At 39.7% G+C, this 27,709-nt stretch overlaps 4 protein-coding genes across 5 annotated transcripts; 2 read left to right on the top strand and 2 right to left on the bottom strand.

Annotated features, from left to right (window-relative positions):
• Positions 1–269: 269 nt before the first annotated feature.
• LOC145910125 (ubiquitin carboxyl-terminal hydrolase 12-like) lies at positions 270–5,157 on the bottom strand. The gene is made up of 8 exons (XM_082997149.1): positions 5,019–5,157; positions 4,873–4,956; positions 4,315–4,549; positions 3,242–3,912; positions 2,973–3,049; positions 2,617–2,700; positions 1,786–1,983; positions 270–1,394 (listed from the first exon to the last, which is right to left on the bottom strand). Exons 1-8 carry the CDS (start codon positions 5,043–5,045, stop codon positions 1,220–1,222), a joined length of 1,551 nt encoding a protein of 516 aa, XP_082853275.1. The 5' UTR covers positions 5,046–5,157; the 3' UTR covers positions 270–1,219.
• Positions 5,158–6,008: 851 nt separating this feature from the next.
• LOC145911356 (tRNA (cytosine(38)-C(5))-methyltransferase-like) lies at positions 6,009–13,455 on the top strand. Its single transcript, XM_082998674.1, has 6 exons — positions 6,009–6,043; positions 10,956–11,105; positions 11,244–11,351; positions 11,685–11,879; positions 12,889–13,011; positions 13,071–13,455. Exons 1-6 carry the CDS (start codon positions 6,009–6,011, stop codon positions 13,447–13,449), a joined length of 990 nt encoding a protein of 329 aa, XP_082854800.1. The 3' UTR covers positions 13,450–13,455.
• Positions 13,456–14,019: 564 nt separating this feature from the next.
• Positions 14,020–20,974, top strand: LOC145911645 (uncharacterized). 2 transcript variants are annotated; one of them, XM_082999051.1, is made up of 11 exons: positions 14,020–14,262; positions 17,183–17,302; positions 17,370–17,577; positions 17,651–17,800; positions 17,884–18,006; positions 18,244–18,441; positions 18,778–18,990; positions 19,085–19,180; positions 19,441–20,151; positions 20,365–20,601; positions 20,832–20,974. In XM_082999051.1, the coding sequence occupies exons 1-11, from the start codon at positions 14,171–14,173 to the stop codon at positions 20,913–20,915; spliced, it is 2,232 nt and encodes a 743-aa protein (XP_082855177.1). In that variant the 5' UTR covers positions 14,020–14,170; the 3' UTR covers positions 20,916–20,974. The 2 variants fall into 2 exon arrangements, with proteins under 2 accessions (XP_082855177.1, XP_082855178.1); XM_082999052.1 differs by having other exon boundaries at positions 14,022–14,262; positions 17,884–18,000.
• A 346-nt stretch (positions 20,975–21,320) lies between these two features.
• Positions 21,321–27,421, bottom strand: LOC145911646 (BBSome complex member BBS7-like). The gene is made up of 14 exons (XM_082999053.1): positions 27,274–27,421; positions 26,702–26,833; positions 26,463–26,638; positions 26,070–26,262; positions 25,858–25,997; positions 25,459–25,639; positions 24,962–25,176; positions 24,514–24,721; positions 23,969–24,118; positions 23,439–23,584; positions 23,113–23,277; positions 22,366–22,579; positions 21,848–21,971; positions 21,321–21,472 (listed from the first exon to the last, which is right to left on the bottom strand). Exons 1-14 carry the CDS (start codon positions 27,307–27,309, stop codon positions 21,333–21,335), a joined length of 2,220 nt encoding a protein of 739 aa, XP_082855179.1. The 5' UTR covers positions 27,310–27,421; the 3' UTR covers positions 21,321–21,332.
• Positions 27,422–27,709: the final 288 nt, after the last annotated feature.

The following is a 27,709-nucleotide window of genomic DNA, read 5'->3' as shown; positions in this document are numbered from 1 at the left end:
ACGTTGGCCAGTGGCCACGAGCGGAGTCTGCATTAATTGTGTTATTGATGAATAATCAGGCTTGCACGGGGTTTGAGCGTTGGTGTAAGGGGGTACGAAGCATAAAAAGTTGGGCAAAAGTTTTTTTTGCCACGTAGCGGAAATCTTTAGTGTCTGTACATTTTGACTTTTATTGTAATGCGAAGTTGGTTATTTTCTATAAACCGAGGCAACACTTTGTTTAAATGTACGGGGTTCAAGTCCTTTCAAGACTGATAAAACACATCAGGTCATTGGAGTGATTTTATTTGCCAATTATAAACAAGGCAGAGTTTGAGAAAGCGTTGTTATTACACGAAACGCGACAATAGTGCAGGACAGAACGCGAAATTACGCGTAGTCGCCTGCGGAAAATTGGAACACATCGAGTCAAGCGCGAAAAAAGCACAGGAACAAAAAAACAATCCGCCTCAACTTTCCATAAATTATATCTGTATTAAAAATTCATTTCAGGTATGTACAGGGTATTTAGCGCCCCCTTGCGGGCCAGAACGATCAGCGAGCCACCGTAAAGAAATATTATAGAGACAGTGACGTCGGTACTTTTTTAAACGACACAATTGTTTTCTAACTGTATTAAAAAAGCTAATAGAAAGCCTAAAAAGGTGGCACGAAAGCATTTGGGAAACAGTTTCTTCGAACAGTTCGAAACGGATGTCGCCCAAGACGCAGTAAAATAGCAATTAGCGGCAAATTGCAAATAGCGCACGACCATCAGGCAACGTTTTGAAGTTGATTTAAGATAATTTGATGTAGAAGAACATCAGTAAATTACGCAAATCGAAAAAACGAATGCTTACGCATCTTTGTTTTGAGACTTATAATAATATACCAACTGCGCTTATATGGCGGGCAATATGTATAGAACACGAAAATAGGAAGTCGTCAATCAAGTATTAAACCGAGACATAAAGCTTTCATAAGTCGCCAGAGAAAAGCACAGGGCAATAAAATAAACTCCGTTCATTAATATCGTAACCACCAGTTTTGAAAAGAAATCCATCACAGAGACGAAGCTGGAAAATATGGAAAAGCGTGTTCCATAGCACGGCACTGAATAGCTGCATTCTAGTAACTACACGCGCCATTGTACAAACAAAACTAACTACTTGCCGACAAAGACGCTGCTCACAAATTCTGTAACGTTTTCCGTCCAATACGGCTTTGGGTGGACACGTTGTCACTCTCGGGACTGATAGAAGAGGATGTATCCTGATTCGGAGTTCTTGTCCGCCGTCACGCCGTAGAAATCTTCCATGCCACTCGGCTCCAGTTTCTCCACGTTGTCGTCGTCGAAGAGGAGCCACATGTCGTGGCTCTTTACGATTGACACGTAGTGACCCCGGTACGGTCCACTGCACACAGTGCAAAAGCAATTAAATGCGTAAAGACAACAGGGAAGGTTAAATTCACAGTTAAATTTAGGCAAGGTAAAAAGTGAAAGCCATTTACGTTTGCTGCTGTTGCCAGGAAACCGCAGAATGTTTGAAGGACCATTAGAGCATACGCAGGTGTGTTTACCACTGTACGTTAATAGCTGTTGTCTGGCAACAGGGTAATCAATTTTAAATTGGGACTATTTTAGTATTTTGCAATTCAGCATACGTGGGTAGCGTAAAATACGCATCGGTAATTGCAAAAAAACACGCAAAGAGCTCAGAACACTCTCGCACTTAATAACACCAATTCAACTGGATGCGAGAGGAAAGCTTATTAGGCCTCATCGGAAAAACACCCTTAACTTACGATCCGCAGTGTACGACGACGCCTATCAGGTCGTACAGGCGTTCAGCATCGGAGGCGTCATCTGTTGTATTGAACAAGCGGAGGTCGAAAGGGAAGACCACCCTGTAGGTGAGTTTGGTGTACTTGTTCAGAGTGTCACAGTATTTGAAGCGCTTGAGGTGGAGCGCGAGAATGTTGGGCAACTTCTTTATTCTCATCCTGCAAATTGAATGCATTGTATTACTAGAACATGTTGAAAAAAACTATATTTATTTTTCATACAATACAGATCAAAGCTGACCTGTTTCAATTGCACAAAAATTTGTTAAAAACAAATTGTAAAACCCACACGCATGGAAAAAGCCAAGTTACAAACAATATGTTTGAAGTATCAACTTTGTTTACAATATTACACATATGAATTTGGTTGCCTCGTTAAATTACTTCTAAAATTTAAACAATCACTTGGCAAATATATATTAAATTGGATTTGACAATGGAACAGTCATTTGTAAATAATTATATGGTTCCATCTATGCAAGTTCACAACACAGTCCCACACATGCAGATTGTGACTTGCAACAGGAAGTTTAAGACATTGCCATCATCACGACCAAACCACCCGTCATTTGACAAATATGGAAATCATGATTGTTTCATTTTTTAGACCAATGTCGACATGCAGAGGTCACCCAGTGTTGAAACATTAAATAAATGAAAGACTTTTTTGACATAGCATTGAGGGTTGTTTGGTAACTAGTTTTAAAATGTATTGGCACAAAATTTAAATAAAATTGCCAGTATATAATGTCTGCTATTGAATTGAAAATGTACAAAATTTGATAATCTTACTGTATCTGGGCCTCTTGTTTGCTTCTACAAACTTCGCATGAATATTTGTGTTCGCCACTGAGCATTTGCTGATTGCTGAAAACTCTAGAAACAAAAAAACAGCTGGTTCGTTCGAGAGGTTTACCACAAAAATATAATCCCAAACAAGTTCTTGTTTTATAGTATTACGGATTGTGAAATAAAAGATGTTTGAATGATATGGAAAAAAAACTATGAGGTTACTTAACATTGTGAAATAAAATATTTCGCATCACAAATACTAGAAAGTATTTGGGATGGGAGCTTAGGTTTACTATCACATTTAATTAAACAATTTAGAATTATATGTTGTATTTACATTTTTATTAAGAGCTTACCTTAAACAGTGGGTAATAGATGTATTTTGTTCGATATCAACAGACAGGTCAAGAAAATCTTCATCCTTATTTTTCACCTGAAAAAATACTTTGCGTTGAAGCAAGATGTACAGACATAAAGTGGTTCAATATATCATTTAGTAATTTGACCAAATATAAACAGTGGTGACATTAAAACAAGTTGCCCCAAAATGATAGAATGAGGTGCTAGCAACCCACTACTTCATTAACTTTACACCAGGCAATAAGTACAGGTACAGTACAATTACCGTTTCGCAAGTTAAGCATCGGGTTATGGTTGTGTATGTTCCTTGGAAGATGTCATTTATCCAAGTGTCATTATCTTCACTTTCATCCTCCTCCTCCAAATGGGGCATTGTGGAGTTGGTCGATGACAATTCTGAAGACTTGGAACTGGAGGCAGCCTTTTTTGAAAATTTACTGCGAGAAAAAAAGCTGAACTTGCTGGGTGTTGAAGTTTCCTCTGAGCTCATGTGTCCATTCTGTACTTTGCCATCGTCACTACTCTCTGTTTCCACTTTCGGAACTTGGCCGTTGCCGACTGGCATTTCATTTGTGTCTGTTGTTGAAGCAGGAGAGTCTGATGTAGCAACTGAAGACGTAGAGCCAGCATTGGTGATGTTTTGCAGATCCATCGTACTTGGGTCTGCTGAAGTGCTTGGCACAGTGTCAGGTGACACAAATGTGCTTCCACCCACTTTGGAGGACAATGTGTGACTATCCTTGTCCTTTCTTGATCGGAAAAAGCTGAGTCGCTCTCGTTTAATTCCATTGCTAGGGCTCAAAGTGGCAGTTTGCATTTCCAGGCGCCTTCGCTCCCGCTCTGCTTTCTTTTCCTCAACCAGCACAAGGTGGATGGAATTAAGAAGGCAGTTGAACAACTCATGAGCATCATGTTGCATGTAGTTGTCGAAGGACTCTGACAGACAACATATTTTTGATGATCGTTTGACAAATAATTTTGTCAACAAAACAAGGGCAAAGCAGTTTCAACAGCACACTCAACATTTCAGTCCACTTGATATTGCCAGTATTCAATAAGCTAACTAACATGCTGTCTTTAACATTACACTGACAAATCATATCAGAATTGCATACATTTATTACACTTAATAAAGGATCTCTTGAAACAAATAGTGCAAAAGATGCCTATGGCCATGGGCTATTTATAATTTACATGCTGCTACACATGGTTTGTTGATTTTATATTAATTGAACAAATATGTACGGTGTAAAACACAGAGCAACAATACACATAAAAGTAATAATTTAAAAGAAAATTTGTCGACAACATAGAAAAAAACACACTTTTGCAACTTACCATATTCTTTTCTCAAGCGTGCTACAAACTTCTTGGGTTGCAACACACCGCATTTTTTCTTCTGACTTGTGATACTGTAAAACAATTCACAAAGACAGGCAAGCAAGGTGTCCTTCTTTCCATTTCCAACATGCTTGCCATTGTGCTGTGTGCGGTACTGAAGTACCTTGTTGCGAAAAGGTTGACAAAAAAAGAGTGCCTGCAAGACTGAATTGCAGTAGCAGGTGTTGCCAAACTGAAAAATGTAATGTAGTTATTAGGTACTCTATATTGTTTCAAGTACAAAATGGAATAAACAAAAGTATCAGTCTACAAGTAAAACATTCACAGTGCCCCTCCTTTGAAATTTCAATACGGACCTTTCGGTTAAAAATTTATCACTAAAGAGAATTTTATTTCAAAAAAGAGAACCTTTTATCGGCACATATATCCAATTGACCAGTTACAGAGATTGAATTTAATCATTAAAGTAAGATGTGTTTGGGTAACTCCTTTACCAAACATTATTATATACAAAAATCAGACAATCATTCATAAAATCAATTAATAATTTCTTACATTGTGCAATCCAAAATATCTTTCGTTGGGAGGAAACTGTTCTGGGCCGATTTCTTTCATGAGTGCCGCTGAAGCATTTGCTCCCTGCATTAACGACATTATAAAGCATTTTTAAAAAAAAACAAAAGTACTAAACAAACACTCACCATAATATTAGGCAAACACCCCTTCATGAACTAGCCTGATAGGTTGGCAGCTGTGGACATTCCACAGATGAAACATAAAACCTTTTTAGGGGAGTAAATATGAATAAACTAAAAACAACAATGACTGTACTTTATTAAAATCATTCAATAAAATACTGCACTAAATGAAATAATGGTTAATTTTGTATGTCAACATATCACAAACAATGATGCAATCTTTGAGTTTAAGGGGATTTTCCTGAACATTCCAAAGAGTCTGCATGGCATGCCAACCCATTACACAACGTCATAAATGAAAGCAGTGCATTTTACAAACACTCTTATTCACATTAAAATATTGCAGTATATTATAAATAGTTTTTATCATTTGCTCGTCAAAATAATTTAGATACTAATAAGGCTGTTGAGCAAAACAAGTTTGTTTAAACTAGCCCAGAGCAAAATTTGGCACGGAACGCAACGCATCATCACAAGCTCAGCAAGCAGAACTGACCAACCTTCACATTTAAAATAGAAATCAGACTAGAACTAACAAAATTATTTTCAAAAACTTTATAGCATAAATTCGGCATAATACGATGTTCAAACACTTAAAGTATTATTAAAACATTAAAACTATTGAAATAATTGCAAAATTGAGTTATTCTAAATTTATTAAAAACCGTGTACTTTGATGTATTGCCTGTTTTTTTCTCCTTAATCATTTGGCATTTGTAATTGATGTATTTTTGACCAAAGTTAGATTGTGTCCGTTTATTTTATGGAAATACTATAGAATAAACTTGATGCTTTCAACTCAGAAACAAACTGATCCTTGTGTTCAGGGAAAATACCTATTTTGTGCATTGCGTCGCTTTGTTACAAACACGTGACAACACTCTGTCTTATTGATAAAATTGACAACAATAAAATCAGTTATGTCTCAAGATTAGAGTTTATTTAATGTAATGATTTTGTGTTTTGGGCCAGCAATACTTTTTTCACAGAATAATGGAAGAAGAAATACGAGTATTGGAGTTATACAGTGGCATCCCAGCAAACAATTTGACGTAATTTCTACGTAGATTTCGGGTTGCGTTTTGGTCTAATCTACGTAGTGTCGGAATGTTCTTTTTACGTAAATCTGTCGACTCGAAACTACGTCTTCAAAACGTTTTCAAAAACGTCAACCACATACGTAGAAATGACGTTCTTTACAGTAACGTTCAAAACCAACGTTGGCTGGACATTCGTTATAACATTACTTTTACGTAATACTGTCGACTCGAAACTGCGTCTCAAAAACGTTTTTGAAAACGTCAACCACATACGTAGAAATGACGTTCTGTACAGTAACGTTCAAAACCAACGTTGGCTGGACATTCGTAACAACGTTATGTTTACGTAGAAATGTCGACTCGAAACGATGTTTTCCTGACGTAGCTGTTTACGTCGCGAAAGGACATTTGTTTTACGTTACATTTTACGTCACAGGATTCGTCTATAAAACGTTTACGCGAATGTTTCTTCAACGTAAAAACATTGACTACTGTGACGTTGTTTAGCCATAGTTTCGGAACGTTGGGCTAACGTTGCAATTAACGTCTAATCTGACAACGATCTGACGATTTTGAAACGTTCCTTTCAACGCCAGATATACCTTTCAAAAAATTTAGATTTTGTTAATTAATAATTTTTGATTTATCTTACCAACGCCTGCACAATAAGCACCACCTGCAGTTTGTCAACATAAAATAATTTATTAAAATAATCCCAGCACAACAATACTATGCTAAATCCGTCAATATGAAGACAGTGGTGTCGTATAATCCGCTGCTGAAATAGGGGTACTGCAAAAACAAAGCAAGAATATCACCAATCAATATAATTAAAGTTTTATACAGCAGTGTCACACACTAAGACACAGTTTTAAAATTTACACAAAAACATACCCTTTAAAAGTCGCCACATTGCCTTTCTCTCCGCATTGCCTTCTCGGTGCATGCTTAAAAAAAACAACCCACTTCCTTTTGATTTCTTGGGAGCAGAATGTAGTTTTTCGGCAAGCTCCTGTAAAAATGGAAATTTAACTTTAAAGTGCATTAAACAAGCCGTGACATGTACCGCAGTACCGGGACATAATGTGTTATACGCATAGCAAGCATTATCTGGAAAAAAGATTTGTATACTCTATAATTATAATTTAACACCCTATAGTTGATTTAAACAATCCGCTACAAGTTCATTATTATGGTTTCCAGACAAAACCAGCACCTACTTATTCATTTGTCCTGTGGGTGTTTTGTTTTTTTCCACATTCCCAGAAGTACCGCCGAGAAAATAGAATATCTGAAAATCAGGTTTTGGTGTAAGATTTAAAACACATGTCTTTGATAATTTTGGAACCAACGTAACTGCACTTGAAATATGAAAAATAGCAATATATACAATACAACGATAAAGTTAAATTACCTTCACTTTCTGTAGGTTCCTTGTCCTGCTTTTCAAAATGATTCTCATGGAACTTTTGAACTTAACAAACAAATAATTTCACACCAAAGCCATTTACAAACGATTAAGCTGCAAAACAATCCAAGTACATTAAAGGCCAACAACAAACACAACATTTGGTAAATAGAACCAAACAAAATATATGTTGTAAGGGTTTGCTATCATAGTATAATACTATAATATCATCTGATGCTATTTCTGTTTCTGACATGTCAAAAGACTGGAGAATACCCATAAGTTTGATTTGACACGCAGCCAATACCAATAATATATCCCTCCCGAGAGGAATCCAACGGTACTTTGAAAAACTTTCCCGCCAACCGGCTTCTCTCCCACAAGCCGCGGCAAGGCCAGATAGCGCCAAATTTTCTTTTACGAACATGTGAGGTATGCGGTGCGTTGACTTGCCGAACTGTGACCACACGCTGTGGCAAATCCATAAAGGACGAACTACAGCGAGGTCGGTGGACAGTCCCAATTAATCACAGTGTGTGTGTGTCAAAGGGATGTAGAATTTGTCGAACTGTGTACGGGACAAATACTGCGCGTATGATGTTAATATTTGCAAATCATCACTCTAAAAACAACTGACCTTGCCCCATTTCCTAAAAACAGATGTTTAGAAGCATCTATAAAACCACACAAAGGCCTTTCCATCACGTTTACGTTTTCTTTTACAATTTTGGAAAGACTTGTCCTTCACTATCCTGCGATGCAAAATTATGCACAGTATTACAACACTCTGTTTTGAGTTGAATTACAAAAACCGCTTTTTTGTTAAATGGCTTTTAAGATCGAAACGACTAAGCATTGCTACATGCGCAGTCAATAGCCGACCGCGACGGTCGTGCCTTGTCTTCAAACAAATTGTCAGTCCCCCATTCGTTTGTTTCAACTTCAATCAAAATCAAATTTTGCACATTATTAGAACACTCTATTTTGAGTTAAACTGCAAAAACCGCTTTCTTTTAATTGGAATGGCTTTCAAGAGCGAAACGGTTTAAGCATTTCAATGGGCCAGTCAATAGCCGAGCGCGACGGTCGTGCCTTGTCTTCAAACAAGTTGTCAGTCCCCCATTCGTTTGTTTCAACTTCAATCGAAATCAAATTTTGCACATTATTAGTACACTCTATTTTGAGTTGAACTGCAAAAACCGCTTTCTTTTAATTGGAATGGCTTTCAAGAGCGAAACGGTTGAGCATTTCAATGGGTCGGTCATTAGCAAAGCGCGCCGGTCGTGCCTTGTCTTCAAACAAGTTGTCAGTCTCCCATTCGTTTGTTTCAACCTCAATCGAAATCAAATTTTGCACATTATTAGAATACTCTATTTTGAGTTGAACTGCAAAAACCGCTTTCTTTTAATTGGAATGGCTTTCAAGAGCGAAACGGTTAAGCATTTCAATGGGCCAGTCATTAGCAAAGCGCGCCGGTCGTGCCTTGTCTTCAAACAAGTTGTCAGTCTCCCATTCGTTTGTTTTAACTTCAATCGAAATCAAATTTTGCACATTATTAGAACACTCTGTTTTGAGTTGAACTGCAAAAACCGCTTTCTTTTAATTGGAATGGCTTTCAAGAGCGAAACGGTTAAGCATTTCAATGGGCCAGTCAATAGCCGAGCGCGACGGTCGTGCCTTGTCTTTAAACAAGTTGTCAGTCCCCCATTCGTTTGTTTCAACTTCAATCGAAATCAAATTTTGCACATTATTAGTACACTCTATTTTGAGTTGAACTGCAAAAACCGCTTTCTTTTAATTGGAATGGCTTTCAATAGCGAAACGGTTAAGCATTTCAATGGGCCAGTCATTAGCAAAGCGCGCCGGTCGTGCCTTGTCTTCAAACAAGTTGTCAGTCCCCCATTCGTTTGTTTCAACTTCAATCGAAATCAAATTTTGCACATTATTAGAACACTCTGTTTTGAGTTGAACTGCAAAAACCGCTTTCTTTTGATTGGAATGGCTTTCAAGAGCGAAACGGTTAAGCATTTCAATGGGCCAGTCAAAAGCCGAGCGCGACGGTCGTGCCTTGTCTTCAAACAAGTTGTCAGTCTCTCATTCGTTTGTTTCAACTTCAATCGAAATCAAATTTTGCACATTATTAGTACACGCTATTTGAGTTGAACTGTAAAAACCTATGTGCAAAACGAATTCTGGACTTTCACTCTCATTTTGAATGTAATCGCTCTCTGTAATGGGAAAGTCCGTATTTTAGGTGTTTGTTTGATTTCAAATAAAGCAAATTTAGAAATCCAATCCTGAAAAGTTTCCTATTGCACTAGAATTGACGCGAAGGGAGTCGGTCGACGTTGAGCAAAGGAATATCTGAAGCGTAAACAATTGTCAGATTTTGACTGATAAAACCTTTTTCCCATGTGAAACGTTTGCGGCCAAGATTTAATGGCTGCATCAACGGGGGATAACGCGCCAAGAGTTTAAAGCGAATGCGAAAATGATTTTTGTTCTTAACCCAGATAGTTTGTTTGTAATTTAACTTTCTGAATGATGAATCAAAAGCGTGTTAATAACAATGTCTAGCCCACTTCGCCTCAAATATTAACGATATTTTACAACACTCTTATCTGGCCTATCTTGTCAATAATAATATCCTGCTAAAATGCTCACAATTACATTTTTTTTAATATATCAAATTAACATCTTCTCTACGTTTTACGGAACGTAAGAATACAGGAACTAGGACTTTCCGAAAACAAAAACGTCTTTCTTACGTTAACATTGACGTGCAATTGTGGTCGCATTCGGGTTGTATCGAAACGTATCAAATTAACATCTTTCCTACGTTAACATTGACATGCAATTGTTGTCGCATTCGGGTTGTATCGAAACGTATCAAATCAACGTCTTTCTTACGTTAACATTGACGTGCAATTGTGGTCGCTTTCGGGTTGTATCGAAACGTATCAAATCAACGTCTTTCTTACGTTAACATTGACGTGCAATTGTGGTCGCATTCGGGTTGCATCGAAACGTATCAAATCAACATCTTTCTTACGTTAACATTGACGTGCAATTGTAGTCGCGTTCGGGTTGTATCGAAACGTATCAAATCAACGTCTTTCTTACGTTAACATTGACGTGCCATTGTAGTCGCGTTCGGGTTGTATTAAACGTTTCAAATCAACGTCTGGGTTACGTCAATAATTACGTGCAAATATGGTCGATTTGGGGTTTTATAAAACGTATCGAAGTTACGTCCCAGTTACGTTAAAATTTACGTACATAAATAGTTGCATTCAGGTTTTTATCTAACGTATATAGTGAACGTTTTAATTACGTTATTTATTACGTACTTTTTTGGTGAAGTCAACGTTCATTACTAACGTCGGTGTTACCAACTTTCATACGACGTTTAGTTTGAAAATTACCTGGTATGCAACCAATTTTCGACTTTCCAGCGACGTTGCGAACGTCGAAACTACGTTGTGTGTTTGCTGGGATTGGGGGCATGCATTATGCACTTCAGGATGCTGATGTGTCGTACAACGTTGCTGCTTCGGTGGACATTAACCCAAAGGCAAAAACTGTTTACAATCTAAACTTTCCTTCTACAACATACTGGCAGAAAAACATTCAAGGTTTCAAGCAAGTATTAGGGAAAATATATGTGGTTCTGTTTGCATGCCTATATATGGATGTTTTTGTCACATACATAATACATTTACCAACCAAGTTAAAGGTTTTTTTAATGTTTATAGTATAACAAGGCATATGGTTCAACAGGGCTGCTGAACTTGAGAAACTTAACATCAATCTTGTGATGATGAGCCCACCTTGTCAGCCATTCACCCGCATTGGACTCAAGAAAGACACACTTGATCCTAGAACCGAGTAACTTTTATAAACTGAATATTTGCAATTAATTTAATTTTCTAAACTATTTTGTCATGTTAATGCTCTAAATTAGTCAGGCAGGTTGTTGCTTGTCTGTTTGTAGTGAAACAGTAGTTTCATCTCTTCAATCGTGACTTATAACCTCTAGGGTTTTATTGGTATCCATGCCATTCTCTCTTTTGCATGTAGTTCATTTACATTATAGTCTTTTGTACAAAACAATGCAAAAATGTTGTCACAAAGAAAAAAAAAGACAAGCATTTAAAATGTTTGGTATTTTGTTTTATTTTTCTTGTTATATGGATCATTAAAACATATAATTTTTTCTAGGTCATTTTTGCATCTACTAAAAGTCTTCATCCAAATGAAAAAGCCACCAGACTACATTTTGCTGGAAAATGTCAAAGGTTTCGAAAGTTCAAAAACCCATGAAATATTTGTGGAAACCCTAGAAAATTTGCAATATTCATGGCAAGGGTTTCTTGTTAGTCCGAAAAACTTGGGCATTCCAAATGCAAGATTAAGGTACTGTTTTTATCATTTATGTGAGGGGTCACCAAACCACAGCCTTGTGCACCTGGTTTGCCAAACTTGAACCCCCCCAAAAAAAATTCAAAATAAAAAAACACCAACTGCCAAATATTATCTCATTTTATTTTCTGTGTATCACCATATTGTGGTCAATTTTGTTTGAATCCAGCTTTTTTGAGACTAAATTTAAGTATTGTTGCTTTTAAATTCTCTGTACAAGGAAACCATTTTGGTAAAAATTATTTTTTCTTTAACCGTTATTTGTCCCTTGATCGTCACTACTTACATAGGCGTATACTCCTTGGGGGGCTGTCCCCCTCCCAGGTTTTCTCCTAAAAGTTTAAGTAGGCTAATACGCACGTCTGTCCGAAATCACGTCGCATTCGTAACTTTGAAGACTAATCTGCCTAATCTCCAACCCACCTTCAAGCTTTCAACGCGTAACAATTAAACCATGGACCTAAGAACAGTACAAACACTTTTTTTTATCTGGGTCTTACGAGAAAATGTTAATAAACGTTACGGGTCACCGACAGAAATTTCGACACCTAATAGCCAAACGCCCGGTTGGACTCTTAACATTCGCAGAAACCGCACAGGTTCTCCGAACTAGATTTCGGTAATTGTGTTTGTTTGGAAATAATTATATTGCACAAAATGTGATGCGCTGATTCTTTGCACGACGCACACAAAAATGTTGACCTAGTTTCAGATAAGTTAGCTTGTGTAGTTTAATTTATTTTGTAGCTTCGCAACTAGAACACGTCATGCAATGTAAGACAGTTTTGCGTTACTTGATGACGTCGTACTAACAAAAATTACAATTTTGTAGTCCCCTGGAAATATGAACAAAAATATAAACTGGGCGCCTATGTCTACTCACACTTACATTGTTTGGAAAAAAGCTTGGTGACCCCTGTTCTATGTATGTGTTGCTTTGCTAAATATGTTCCAAACTTTTCTGTATTAAATATAAAACACACCTACATATATTTGTTTTCAGGTACTACATGCTTGCAAAATTAAGGCCTAAGTCTTGGAGTCAATCCTGGCACAACCAGGCAACTATACTTGATTATTTGCCCGCTACTGATATAAACCGTGTTGACCGGCTAAATGGTGACGGGTATGCTTGTTTAAATATTTTTTTGGTTAATTAGTTTTTAACTTTTGTGTTGTTTGCAGATTTGCAAATCCATCCCACATAAAGATTGAGTCATATCTTGAAAAGTCCACAAACGAAACATTGAAACTTCCACAGCATATTGTCGATCGCTACATGCCCGTTATGGACTTAGTCGATGGAGATTCGGATGTTTCGATGTGCTTTACCAAATCCTACGGAAAATACGTAGAAGGAACGGGATCGGTTTTAAAACAGACTCTTGACAACGGCGAAACCCATTTGCGGTATTTCTCACCAAGAGAAATTGCTAATCTAATGGGATTTCCTAGTCAATTTCGTTTTCCAGAGGAAATGACAAACGTGCAAAAGTACAAACTTCTTGGCAATAGTTTAAGCGTAAAAGTCGTTTCGCATTTGCTCACTCTTCTTCTTGAATAACAAATATACACCCTACCAATTTTAAATGAGAATGTTCGTAATGTTTCATGTTGTACATTTATTGTGAGGTAGTCACAACGCAAACGAAAGACGCGGTTCAATAAAACAAAAAGATAAACTCTTTCAAAAAAACTATGCACTAAAATTGCCTCGAGGCGCTTGCGAAATTCCGAAAATTTTTGTGTAGCTTTGGATCTTCACCAGAGTGATATTTCGGCAAAAAAGTGAGGCGAAATTTCCTCCCGGCGCAGTCAATGAAGCTCGAAGGCGAGGAAACTAGTCTCGGCATGGCTAGACAAAACTGAGAGTGTGTGATCGCGCGTGCACAATTCTCACAGCTGTTACTACGATGACGTAATGTTATTTGTTTTTTCTCTCTTTTTGCAGTCAGCTGACCGGCGGCGTACTTCCTTTTTGCTCTTCGCGCAATATTCATCCGCGCGCAGGAATTTGATTGCGTAAGCGAAATAAAAAAAGACAAGTTTGCCCCAATTACTGTTAATCGTTTCTTCTAATAATAAGCATTCACTAACAAAAGTCTTTAGTAAATAAAAGAATAGATTTGGAAGATAGTAGAGAGATTCAGTAGCTTAGGGTCTATTTAGCCTCGTGACCCGAACCGCGCTGCTTCCCGCCATTGCCGTGAAGCGCCATTTGGTTAAGTCTTCATTTTCTTGCAATAAATTGACATCAGATATAGATTGTTGGAAGTTATTTATATATGGCGTACTACTCGAAGACCTTGGAAAATATTTCTAACATTACTTTGCCGGACTATCGAGGCAGAGACAAGACTTTTTCGGAATGCGTAAGGTGAGGTTTTTTTTGTAAGGTGTGGAAGGCCGCAGTCGATGTTAAGTTTTTAATTGCGGGCTTTTGTTTTTTTCGCCGTTTATTATTGGTAAAACAGTCGTTTTGTGGAACTACACGTGTTGTGTAACAGAATAAAAGTAACGCACTTTGCATTGCATTGGTAGAAAAATTGTTTCAGCACGTGGTCTTGCGTAACAGCTGGTTTGATGTTATGGCGAACAGCTGATTAGCATTGGTCGCGCGGGAATCGCAAGCGCTCATTTAAATTCAAGAACAATCCTTGATTGTTACACAACAATTATATTTGTCTGTATCACAATGTGATATTTATTTAGCAATGTTTTTGTTTGTTTGTAACTGGAAAACGTGTATGCTTACTGTCAGGCGTTTTGCGTTCGTGCGGCTGCCAATTCTTTTGTTTCACAAACAACGTTTTAAATGCCATTGCGGATTGGAATGGGCTGCATTGTTTAATGTAAACCGTGAAATAAGTCGGCAATTGTGACTGACCTTCTTTTATAAAGGATCATTAGTTGTATAATTACTGCGCTCATTTGTTAAAAAAAGTAATTGTCATTAAAATTTTGAATAGGTCGTTTGGCGTAGATCGCTAATGTTTATGAGCAAAAGCTACACGCTTTATTGCTGTCATTATACATACATGCAGGTTATTTTTATGTTAAAGTTATAACCAATAGCATATAAAGGTACAACCAATTTTAATTTAGTTCAAAAAACTTGCATTTTGCACTAACGTTTGGCGGTTTCCGTGCCTTGTGTTATTGGTGTAAGTCGTATATGGGAATAACCGACTTGACAGCAGTGAGTTTGCGCGCCTTTCGCATGCGTATTTGATTACAAACATTCACAAAGTACGAGGCTCCCTTATTGTTTTGCACTGCGCGTCGGTTGGTACTGTTGCGCAAATGGCAACCTGATACGAGTTGTTGTAACTCGACAGTTGAAATCGTTGTTGCGTTCTCATTACGCAATATTATCACACCCCTGGTCAGCATGTTTTTCCGATGCCCAAACACGTGCATGTCGTGCGTCAGAGCAACATGCGACCGTTGCATACCAGCATCGACGGAAAAAGTACGTCACTTCTTAAGCGCATGTGGTGGTGTTAGCAATACCCATCCAAGCTGTAGGGGGCCTTACGCAGGGACCACAACAATGCAACATATACGTTTGAAAATGCAAATGCCGCACTGCAGTTGAAGCGCATGCACACCATTGCTGTTTTTCACGCCCAGTCGTTGGGCAGGATGCGACGTCTACTTCCGTTTTTCAACCAGCTTCCGCTGCAGAGGCTGCTCAAATGCAGACTCGTGCTGTTCAAATGTATTTGTCGGTGACAGGCGAGCCGGGCGTGGCCCTGTCTTCATGTGCCTGTCGTACACAGTTGTTTCTGCACGAACTCGAATAACCCGCGCGGTTCGGCAGATCGTAAGAACTTTTAATAACGGCGATCTGAAACTCAATTCACCTATATGAAGACTGCGCTACCACGGGTCAGTGGAGGGCATTATTTCCCGATCGGCACAAACACTACGGCCTCACAAATCGAACCCGAATGACCAGCGGCTATCGAGGCTTTTGCCGTTTGCACCGGAAATGACTTCCCAACAAACTGTAGCGTTTCTGCATCGAAATAAATGTGAAACGATTTTTAGTGGAGAGTTACACGACCGAATTAAATGCAAAAATTCGGTCAACAAAAACTATTAGCCTTGTACTGAGACAAACTCGGGCCCACGCTTACGAATTTTTTTGGGATGAGTCATCGGTTAACTAGCCGGCAGCTGCGCTTGGCCGCCGGTGTAACGGTGTTCGAAAACAACTTAGTTGATAAATGGTTGTAGGATTAAACATCTATGAGTGTGTTTCTCCTGCTGCAAAATTGAACAGCAAACATGCATATTGTGTATTTAAATTTATATACTTCAAAATTGCTATAACCCGACGTACAACTTTGTTGCTGAAACCAGCATAATATTGACTGGGGTAATCCACGATTGTGAGGTTTTGTTGAAACGATGCAAACTCCCGATTAAATGGGGCCTGGTTCTATCCACAACGTTGGACGTTTATTTACCTCTTTGTGAACACTCATTCCCCCAATGAAAACCAGTTAACCGCAAGGCATTGATCAGTTGCTCTTTGCGCGCATACTCAGACCAACGAATGTTTATTTAGTGAGCTCGCCACTCGACGTGGGGGATGTTGACCAACATTGGTCACGTGATCTAGTGTCACGTAGTCTTAGGGATTTGGACGCGTCTGGAGTGCCACAGACTGGAATCGATTTTGCTTCTCGGCTAATTGGACGTACCTTGCCGTTATGTAGTAAAGTGGCCCACGACAGTTTGGAAAAGTAGCCTGGCGGACAGGAAGGACGAAGTCCGCATGTGGCTTCGTCTCGGCAATGAATCCTAGGGCATAGTATTCTGGGATTTTAACGAGATACGAAATACTAGGTAAGCCTAAGCCCTGAGCGCAACCGCCAGCACTCCATTTTCCAACCTGCCTGCGGCTCCCGCGCGAACACACACATGCGCGCGCTCCCACTCCATTGTCGTTTCCTCTCTCTATTCTCTACGCCTTGTAGTAGGAGCGGCCGTAAACAGATGCTGAGGGGACTCCTGGCGCACAACCTTTTCCCGCCAATAGCGAGCCTTTTCGCACTCACGTGACGTAACGGTCGTTTTGCCGATCGCCGAATGATAGAGCTTGGGATCGTTTTCAGCCTACCGGTGCTGACGTCGACGCCATTGTTTCTAAATGAATTAGCAGTGGGTTTGGGTTAGTTGGCGAGTATATGTTTCCCAAGATGTCGTTTACTCGCATGCAACCTGCTTTAATCGTAAATTCCACGAAGTACATTCCCAAATTAATTTTGTTTGTTTTTGTTTTGCAGCGTTGCGTATGCAACCCCCCAGATTGGTGGCATAGCAGCGGTTCCATCAACCAGCTGCATTCCCGGTTCATCGGGCAGCATCACCCTGCCTAACTTGGCTCCAATCCAAAACCAGGAGTTGTAAGTTGTTTAAACTTTGGCCTACGTACAAACATAAAATCTGATACCGTGGTTTGTTTGATTGTAGAGAGCCACACGTGATCGCCGTAACCGCAGAGGAATCAACAGAGCGTGACGGTGAATCGGGTCCATTTTTCGGACAGCGGGAACAGGATCGCAAGGTCCGTCGTGAGATTGCCAACAGCAATGAGCGACGTCGCATGCAAAGTATCAACGCTGGCTTTAAATCGCTGAAAACCATTTTGCCACACGCGGATGGTGACAAGCTCAGCAAGGTACCAGTCACACGCCCACCAATGTAAGTCAAGTAGAGAAACGTTTATTTTATTGTTGTTGCTTGTTTTTAAGGCGGCCATATTGCAACAAACGGCCGAGTACATTTTCCAACTCGAATCGGACAAGCTTAAGCTGCTCGACCAGAACGAGAAGCTTCGACGCGCATGCGCAGAGTGCAATTCCCCGAAACACCGTGCCTTCCTGACTGACATTTCCGAAAAGGTAATAAGTAATGACTTTTTTTAATTACTTTCACAATTGTCGCACATTGGGGCGCTTGTTGTAAAGCAACGGTTTCATTTCAGGACGAAGGCATTGGAAGTCCGCGGGAGGAGGATATGGAGGATTTACGACGTGATACGATTGAGGTTCGACAGCAGTTGGACAAGGAAAGGCGTCTTCGAATGTTACTTGAAGAAAAGGTTCGGGTACATCCCCTTTATGACAACTTACTGGTTCCACTGGTGCGACATGCGCATGCACCACTGCACGTCAAAACAGAAGGATTTACCTTGGACCTTGTCACGATACTAAACTATGCTGTATGGTTGTCGTCTCATTTATCATAATCACGTACATTTAGAGTGATTTTATTGATTAAAGGAAAATCAAAAATGTAAAATGCTGTCAATTTCGTCATTTTAAGTTCAACGAAATTTTTTTAGGTGCGCGAACTGGAGGCGCAAGTGTACCCGGAAAAACTACGCGAGCTTGCCAACAACATTGCCGCTCAGTACAAGCATGACAACACAAAGCAGCAAGCAACCAAGGAAGAGATACCGACGCCGCAGCAGCCCCCGCAAATGTCCAGTTCCGACCGAGCGCATTGTGTTCCCATCCTCGACGCCTCGGTTTATGGAAAGGTGGGCACGTCTTCCTGAGACTTCATGCATATCCAGTGCTTTTAAATGGCCAGGTTTCTTAGACTGCGTGGGATCACTGCTCAACACGGATATTTTCAGTAACCTAGGAGTTGGCATCTTTTGGGATAGGTTCATCAGCGTCATGTTTAATACTTAGTAATGGTTAAGTTGGTTAAAGGAAATGTTAATGTGCTCCATTGTTGCACATTTTATTAATACCTTTCACGACCAAAGGTATAGACACGAAAAGCATTAAAAATATAAACCCACGTGTTGCATGCATTGCCAAAGATACGTTCCTTCCCTTAACCCACATTTCATCGTCACTTTGCGCAGATTCCAGCATCAGTGCCCGTTTACCAACAACAGCAACCACAGCAGCAAAAAAACAGTTCACTCGTCCAGAAAATTTACCCCATGGGCGCTGCCTCATCATCGACCCCAGCCCATTTATCACCCTTGCAAGCAGACAGCGTACCCGCGGCCGCCCTATGTGTGAATGTACCCGGAACACCGGAAATCGAAACGAAGTCGCCTACGTCATTTCCGGTAAGTGCAAAAGTCTCTCGACTACAAGTTGATAAAATGCCTTTATCATGGTTGTGGTAAATTGACTGATTTATGTTTCTCGGTGGGTTTTCAGGCCAGGAGTCACAACACTGTTCCGCGTTCGCGTCAACCGCTGAAGAAGCGTGCCATCGAAGTGAGCGATGTTGAACCAAAACCTAAGGTTTCGAAGGTAAAATTCAACTGCTTAATTTGTTGGTTTCTTACGGTTGTCTGAAAAGCGGCTGTTCGCATGAGTTATAAATCGTTTATTCAGTTCATATACAACCTATTTTTCCTCGAATTTTTACCATGGCCAAGAGCGCAGGTACATATTTCGGAAAAGGAAACTCAGCTTCACTTCTTGTGTAGTTCAATGTCGAGCAGAGTTGTCAATAGTTTGTTTGTATACAATAAACACCACGTGTAAACTGTGATCCTTTTTCCCAACAGGTCACAAACTTGACCCAAATACCCGCTCTGCCAGTAAGTCCCCCTGTACAATCACCTTCAGTCGGCATCGTTTTACCTACGGCTTCAGTCATCACTACTAACCCCGGCGTGCCACACTCCTCCAACCGGCAGCTGGCCAAAAAGCTTCCCTCGCCGATGTATTCTCTGCATCCTCCGCTCATGCAGCCCCACACAATACAGCTGGCAATACCCGAGAACGTTCGTCTGGAACAAGCGCCTGTCGCTTCGTCGCCTTCACCCAAATACATGAGCCTGAGCACGGTAGAAGGGCTCCCGCAGTACGCCATGCACCAAATTACCCAACCCAGCACACCTACCAGTCTTAACGGAAGCGTCCCCCTTCCTGGAGTTATAACGTCGTTCTGTTTGACACAAAGCGTGGATACGACAAAGCCCGAAGAAATGACTCTGAATCAATTAAACAGCGTTCCTGCCTTGTCGATGACGTTAACGCAGCTAAATGCGGTGCCCAACGTGACGCGACCCAAGGCGACCATGCTGACGTCGGCACCACAAGCGCGGGTTCAGAGTCAGTTTCTGCCACTTGTTGCTATGGATACGATACTGGGAAGGCACACCGAGCGTCGGATCTCTTCAGCTACCACTGACAGCACGGCCAGCGACGAAGACTGCAAAGGAGAAGTAGTGACTGATTCAACGCCGGTTGAAAGCAAGGCCACCACTCTCAAGGTTTGCTAAAATGTTTTGTTTTTTAAAGTACACCGATGCTGAAATGTCCACTTGAGGACAGTTAGATGTGGAAGTTAACATTGTAGTTGATAAACCTTAACATAAAACCACGAGGTCGTATATGTACCAAATACACTAAAGGATTTTTAAGTTTGTGACCCTTTTTGAATTTTAGCTGCAATGCTAGTATCAAATCTTAATTCTTGCACGCAGTTACAAACCCAACCTGTAACGACAACAGCTGAACTGGCTGAACCGCAGAATATTCGATCCGTGTCGCGAACTCACAGTACCAATTCTGATCCCGCTTCAAACGAGATCTCCACTGCGGCGTCAACCATCACCACAGCAACCGCTTTGTCCGTTCTCTCAAACGGTCCCGGTTCGCCACCCGTCAAACGTCACATCGACACGGCGGCGGCGAGCAGAAATCTCGAAACCATTGTCCAGGTGTGTATTAAAGGAGAACCAGGATAGAAAATAAATTTGTATTTCGTTTGCAACAGCAGATTGACGTAAAAAATTCGCAAAGACGTAGGAAAATAAAAGCGCCAAAAAATGAAGGTCGCATGGAGTGATCATTAGAATGCCTCAAAAGAGCTGCCACTAAAACTCCTTGGTTAATTTTTTTAACTTCTGGGACGAAATATGCAATTGTTTAACACATGAACCACCAACAGGCCATCGACCATCTGGAGCAGCAGGAACGGCGCAATTCGCAGGATAATCCAGCGTGCATCGAAGAAGAAGTCGGCTCGAGATAGAATAGCAGGCGATCCGCGCGAAACACCAACAGACGGTTTATTTAAAGTTCACTTTTCCAACCTAACGGTGCTATACCAAATGCAGGCGACAGAGGCCGGGAGTTGCCTTAAGGCCGGACCCGCAAAAGTTTCCAAGGCGCTTTCGTTTAGCGCGAATTGTCCATACTTACACTCCCCGCTTTATATATGTATGCTTCTCGTGATACGGCGAGTAATAAAACATTGCGTCCTACAGCAGTCGAGTGTTTTCTTGCATGTTTCGATTGGTTCGAATCAACGATGCTGGTAAAAACCGTTGAGATCGCGGCCGAAAACAAAGATGTTCTGGAGACGGTTTGATCAGCGAGAGGCACACCTTACGGACAGCTGATAGCTCTGGGCAACATGCCGTGGAGGTGATTTGAACAAGCGTGGTGATTAGTAGGCAGACTGGTTGAAGAAATCAATGAGAGCTGGTAACTCGTAATTGTCGAGGGTTTCCAGAAGCAACGGTACTTTCTGCTTTACGTTCACGCCCTTAAACTTGTGTTTGTCAATGAACAAGTCCGTTATCATGCCTGCAAAATAGGTTAGCTTAATTACTAGCAAACCAAAACAGACTACAACACGGACATTTGGGAGACCTTATTGCAAAAATACTTCACAGCACACCGGGATTCGAACCCAGGTTGTTCTGGCTACGAATCTCAAACGGGTTTTCTTCGTGGTATAGTATGTGGGTTGTACGCTTGACCAATTCCAACAGAAGCATCCAATATTAATGGTCAAATGACCCACAGTTGCACTGCCATAATGTTGCGTAGTTCAAAAGACAGGGTAACAACACGGTATGACTGATAACAACAAATTGCTTGGCAACCAGCTGAGTAATCATCACACACCAAACATAGGGGATGGCTATGTTTGCATATTGACGCTGATCAAACACTTACCATACAACCTTTCCAGACGGGCTGGTTGTTTTTTGAACTCGGCTTTGATGTGGTCGGCGTCGGCGAGTATTTCTCTGTATTCTGGTGCAAGAAAGTTGACGCTTCCTTCGTGGACTTGTAATTCCTGTAAATGAAGAACGGTTTATTTTGACGGAATATTGCTTTTGCATTCGTGAACGAATAAGAAGCAAAATTTGATCTTTTTTAAAATAAACATATTTTGTGCTAAATATAAATCCAAACACCCACAACAAAAGTTTCATGAACAATTTTAGACGTAATTAAACCAACAATATCATATTACACTTATATTCACCAGTAACAATCCATTACAATTTATATTATATTTTGAAAGTTGTTCAGATTATTTCAACAAAAAACAAACAATCCGGACGTTACAAACATTGTATAAAAACAATTGACCTTTTTGCAGAAGTTACTAAACAGTTTATTAACACATTTATGTCCATGAAAATTCCCTTTGGTTCGATCACAATATCAAAATCAACATCACGCACCTGTAGGGCATCAAGAAGCTGTACTTTTTTTGCCAGCATGAGCTGCTGGTCGAGCTTGGGATGTAGAAGTTGGAGGGTGAAGGCAATCGAATCGTCGCTCACTTCGTATTGAATGTTAAGGTTAATCTTCTTGGCGGTCGCTTCCTTGCTTAACATGTCTTTCAGAATGGAGATGGTTGAGATATTGTCGGAGCGAAAAGTGCCCTCGCCCTGGCTGTGGGAGAACAGGTAAACAAGGCCGATTAGAATAAACCCAACGTTGCTTTTTGCACCGGGTTACAAGTACTTCCTCTGCTTTGCATAATAAAGTGCGGTGTACAGTACAGTTAGTTTGTACAAGCTGTATGTAACAGCCAAAGCTGATAACAATTTTTGTGATGAGAAAATTTGAACGAACACGGGAATAAAGGTCACTTTTAAAAACAATTGTAATAAGACACTATTGATGGTCGAATAATTTCTTTGAGAACTTGACTAACAAAAAATAGACGCAAGTGTTGAACAGAACTTTTCATTATGTTCAGTGGACATACGGATGAAAGCTACAGTGAACAAACGCAGAAAATAAAAAAATGGTAATTTTACTATGTTTTGCCTGTAAACAAGATTAACTGCAGGCCGTTTCATTTTTTTCCAAAATTTGTTTTCACTTATCTTAATTTAAGAGGTGTGTAATTCGTTGACTACATATGTTTTTGGCACTCAAATGTTTTCTTGAGATTTATGTTTATACAACGACTAACCCACCTGTAAGAACACATGAGTTGTGTGTCGAGAAACGTGTTGGTAAAGTACAAGTTGACCGTGTCACCCGCCGGAGGGCGCTCTGGCACGTCCGGTAGACAGAATGCGACCCACGAATGCATTTCTGCAACACTGAATGGCCCCGACAGATGTAACGAGTTCATCGGCCTGCCAAGCGTAAGCACATTTGTTCGTAAAGTTGTGAACACTTAAAGGTGTTAAACCAGACAACGTATAGTTTAAATCTTTATGGTCTTGCATGTTTCTGGTTGCACCTTGTTCGCAACATACATTGATACATATACATAATGTTAGGTACAATTTACCACCTTTGCTCGTCGACATCGTGCGTCCGCTGGTGCAGAGAGAGTGGTTTTATCGGGTAACGTCTCATCACACAAGACTTGGGTTTGAGCATTGGGACGATGTAAGCTTGTAGGTGCCCGAATTGACCCTCGATCGATCTGACCTTCATCTAAAATCACAAAAACTCGACAGTGGGTAAAGAATATAAATTACGCGGGACGAATAAAGGTGTGTTGGTTTGTGACGCAGGTTTGTTGCCGCTGCTGTTGGTTTGTGACGTCAGTAATTCATCTAACATACAAGAAGTAAAAGGCGGACATGAGGTGATTTTGAATTGTAATTTTGAATGTAAAGTTTCCACCTGTGTCACGTACAACAAGTGGCGTTGGAAAAGGGTTAATTTCAGGTAGAACATGAGCGGAGTAAAATGATTATTTTACTAGGTGAGATTGCACACAGAAAACCGTAGTTATTCATAATGGCGCTGACAAAAAGCACTTTTTTCTGTGCATCTGGTTGTTTCAACTGCAATTGGGCCACCGCAGAGTTTTACCTCAAGGCGAGTGGTGTTGGGCTGACATCTGTAGGTAGCGAGGAGGAAATTGTCATCTCCAGGGTTCTCTGGAGTCGGAGGGGGAATGTTTGTGTAAGATACAACAGCTGATGTTTCTTCCCGATCCAGGAGATCCACAGGAACGTCACTCTGATACATATGAAGATTTTAATTGATCCGTTGCCAAACTTTAACTGTCACAAAATGTTTGATATTCAATGGATGAAATCGCTTTTTTTTTTGTTGGAATGCTGATTTTGCAGACAACCTCGTTGAATTAGGATTTTAAAACCCCTCAGTGCCACACAACCGTAAGTTAGCAAGGAAACATACTACAAAAGAAAAAAAAAAATCTTTTGTATATTAAAAAATTGACATCTAAACCATAGACTGCAGATGCTGGCCTAGCGATCACTACATACCTTCCGTAATGGCAATATGCACACTGTTGTCAAAAGCTAGTGCTGCGTGTGCGTTATCACTGTATTTAAGTTATTTAGGATTTCATTAACCCCGATAGTGTATATATCGAATGCCGAGGTCACCTGCAAGACGACGTGGTCGATGGCTGTTTGAACTTCAATACTGAGGTGGTAACTTGCATCCATGGGAGAGAGAACGAATTTGTCATTAACGTGGGAGATAGCTGGACGTGTGAGAATGCCGCTGTTGTTAGCGATTGCCTTCGAAGTCTGTTCCATGTGGCGGTCACGCTCGTTGTCGACCTTCATCTGGAGAGCTTCTACTTCAGACCTGTTAGTGTGTATTTTTATGTTGGTTACACAAAGTCGATATTTACAATATCCACAATGCCACAAAATCCAAGTTTTGCAAAATCGAACATTTCGCATTATAAACAGATACGGTATTAGACAGCACTATGTTACAACAGATGCTTAACAAAAAGTCAGTTCACTTATTCGTTTCTGAAACAATGCAAGAAACGGCAAAACCCAAAAATTGCAACAAGAAAACACTCTTTATTCTGGTTACCGTAAGCCATCTAGTTTTTTCTGGGTCTCATCATCCACTTTAGCAGATTCAGCAGCAGTAGCATTGGCAGTTACAGCAGTGTTGGAAACTTTTTTCTGCATGTGTTCAGTTGTCAGACCTGATACCCATCCCGCATAGGTAGACACCAAAACCTCGTCAAATCCAAGAGATCCAACCACACCCCCTTGAATAGAGGTGATGCTTTCCTGAAAGCTCTGAAAGTGGGAGTCGGTGTTCTCGTAAGTAGGACGCTTTGGCTGGACCACAATTATAATGATACACATTTCGAGCTAATCATCACAAAAAAGTAGACAACACTAGATAATATAAACTGTCTTCTTCCTGTTATCAAACGTTCAAATCCAGAAAACAATTGCTTTTCTGTCAAAAAGCTTTCCAACAGTTTATGCATTTAAGTCTACTAATAATGGTGTTAGTACCATACCTAAAAATATGTGGCAAATGAACTTAATGAATTTGCATTTTATTCAACCTACGTGCTGGAATCTTAAAACTGGCTCCTCAGCTATGTCATAACTGAAAATCTCCACACTGCCATCGTCACGGCCCACCAACAGATCAGGAACCCCATCGCCTGTGATGTCATGATGCGAAATACATGAGATCCCTCCAGCATTTTTCTCATTAATAATTTCCCACTTGTATTCAGGTTGTTCACTGAATCAATGGTAAAATCATTGGAGAAGTTAACGGGATATTATATAATATTTCTACATCAAAAAGCTTTTCAATTAAATCTACCATTCTTAGGTCAAAAAACTACATTTTATTAAATTGACAATTAACATTTGTCATGTTTCTGTGTTAATTTAATCAAGCATTATGTAACCAAACAAAGGGTATGGTGACAGACACAGAATAGCCAATGATCTTACTTGGAAAGCATAACATGCCCCACTTTGCCATCCACAGTTCCATAAACCATTTCCATCCCCTCAACTCCTCCATCTCCTTTAAATGGTGCCACACACTGTGGAGGTCCGGATACTTCCACCTCATACCTCAAAGTCATAGCCTACAAATAGTAAAAATTTCGTAACAACTTGGGAGTATTTGCTTACAACAGAAAAATGTGTGCAATGCCAACCTCGAGGATTCGTAAAATTCTGTCATTGCATGCGAGGACTGAAACCAAACGATCTTCCTCTCTTCTGTTGATTGGTAAGCATATCATGTCATTTATGCGATCATTTGAAAGATAATAACCTTGATCAACACAGTCGCTAAAGTAGTTGCAGATGTATAAACCAGCCACAACAAGGTCACTGCCACTAATACATCTGCAAAAAGTACAAAATATATAAATAAAAAACAGTTTGACTTCACTATTAAGGAATTTAACATTACATTCATCTTTACAATGACATAAAGCATTACACACATGCTCAAAAAAATCTTTTTTTTACTTTATGTACTTGCTTGCAAAACGTGGGAAAAATGAATATTTTTTGCAATAAAAATAAGTAATATGTCTGCATACAAGTTTGCAATTGTCTCCGTAAGATTGGAGTTGAAGTCCAAAAACTTCTTGCCCTTTCTTGAGTACCCTCTAATCTCTGATCCACATGAAGCAAAAATCTTATCCTGTGGCGTACCTAAAGCACCTCCCAATTCAAGTTTTGAGATAGGGGGCCCAGGAAGAAGCTTAAAGATACTCTGGAACCAACATATAAATTGTTTGGAGTTGATCAAACTACTAAATTACGTATGTATTTTTACATTCAGTTCCTTCTTCTTGGTTCCAAAGCACTGAACTACGCCACTTTTGTCCCCAATCACAACCTTCTGTGTCACCCTTCGTTTTTCATTGTTTGGAAGGATTTTCATGCACTTTTTGTCAGTAACCGCCACCTGTGAAAATGGATATACGGCTTGAGATTTGTATGACATGAGCCCCTAATTTGAAAACCTTTATCCATAATAATGCAGGGCCCATATACCATATCACCTTTCATGTTTTAGCAATAAATTGTTTTTACTACATGAAATCTACCTAACCAGCAGCACTTCTTTCACATGACACAAGTTAACCTTCAATTCAATTTCAAATGTTACTAGAACAACTTTGTGTCCAAGCTTCTAGTTTTATTAAAGCATCTTCAGTTCAGAACAAATTCTGTTTATTTTGTTTGTAGAACTGAAGATGCTTTATAAAAAGCCAAACATGTATTCTAAAACTAGAAGCGTGGACACAAAGTTGTTCTAGTAACATTTAAAATTGCTTTGGTGTTTTTTGTTCATTAACGTACATAATCCATTACAAAAAATAAATTAAATTGTGTAAGTTTTACCTGCACATAGTCAACAGCAGTTAGGTCCAGTTCCATGTTCAAAATAAGACAATTTAGGTGTGTAACAATCCAATAAAAGATTGTAAACAGAACATCAAAACTTGACGTTGTTTTGTAACCAATGTTTATTTATTCCCATGCTGTGCAGTTAATTTTCAATCTATTCACGCGGACACCCAACATAGCACCCCCTCTTTTATAGAACACTATTTGATTCTGTTGGCGCGGATGAAAAAAATCTAACTTTATTATTTATGCTAATTGTAGCGGTTATTTCTGTATGTCACGTTTTTTCTTTAGCCTCAAACACAGATTGTTGATACTATTCCATTCTTTTACCACTAGCATTTCATAATTTTTTTAGTTGTTCATCAATCAGAAAAATACGTACTTATGTTGTGGAGAACACAAGAATATGTTAGCATGATAAACTACT

This window comes from Ascidia mentula, chromosome 8 (assembly GCF_947561715.1).
Source record: "Ascidia mentula chromosome 8, kaAscMent1.1, whole genome shotgun sequence".
Taxonomy (NCBI): Eukaryota; Metazoa; Chordata; class Ascidiacea; order Phlebobranchia; family Ascidiidae; genus Ascidia; species Ascidia mentula.
This window is presented reverse-complemented; position numbering and strand designations above follow the sequence as displayed.

Coding starts and splice junctions, on each gene's coding strand:
- LOC145910125 (XM_082997149.1), bottom strand. CDS start 5,045: ATGAAGGGGTGTTTGCCTAATATTATG. Junction 3,050..3,241: donor GATGCTTAACTTGCGAAACG/GTAATTGTACTG, acceptor GTATTTTTTCAG/GTGAAAAATAAGGATGAAGA. Junction 2,701..2,972: donor TCTATTACCCACTGTTTAAG/GTAAGCTCTTAA, acceptor TTTTGTTTCTAG/AGTTTTCAGCAATCAGCAAA.
- LOC145911356 (XM_082998674.1), top strand. CDS start 6,009: ATGGAAGAAGAAATACGAGTATTGGAGTTATACAG. Junction 11,352..11,684: donor ACACTTGATCCTAGAACCGA/GTAACTTTTATA, acceptor AATTTTTTCTAG/GTCATTTTTGCATCTACTAA. Junction 13,012..13,070: donor GACCGGCTAAATGGTGACGG/GTATGCTTGTTT, acceptor TGTTGTTTGCAG/ATTTGCAAATCCATCCCACA.
- LOC145911645 (XM_082999051.1), top strand. CDS start 14,171: ATGGCGTACTACTCGAAGACCTTGGAAAATATTTCTAACATTACTTTG. Junction 18,991..19,084: donor AGTCGCCTACGTCATTTCCG/GTAAGTGCAAAA, acceptor GTGGGTTTTCAG/GCCAGGAGTCACAACACTGT. Junction 20,602..20,831: donor ATCTCGAAACCATTGTCCAG/GTGTGTATTAAA, acceptor AACCACCAACAG/GCCATCGACCATCTGGAGCA.
- LOC145911646 (XM_082999053.1), bottom strand. CDS start 27,309: ATGGAACTGGACCTAACTGCTGTTGACTATGTGCAG. Junction 23,585..23,968: donor CCAACACCACTCGCCTTGAG/GTAAAACTCTGC, acceptor TTGTGATTTTAG/ATGAAGGTCAGATCGATCGA. Junction 23,278..23,438: donor CACGATGTCGACGAGCAAAG/GTGGTAAATTGT, acceptor TACGCTTGGCAG/GCCGATGAACTCGTTACATC.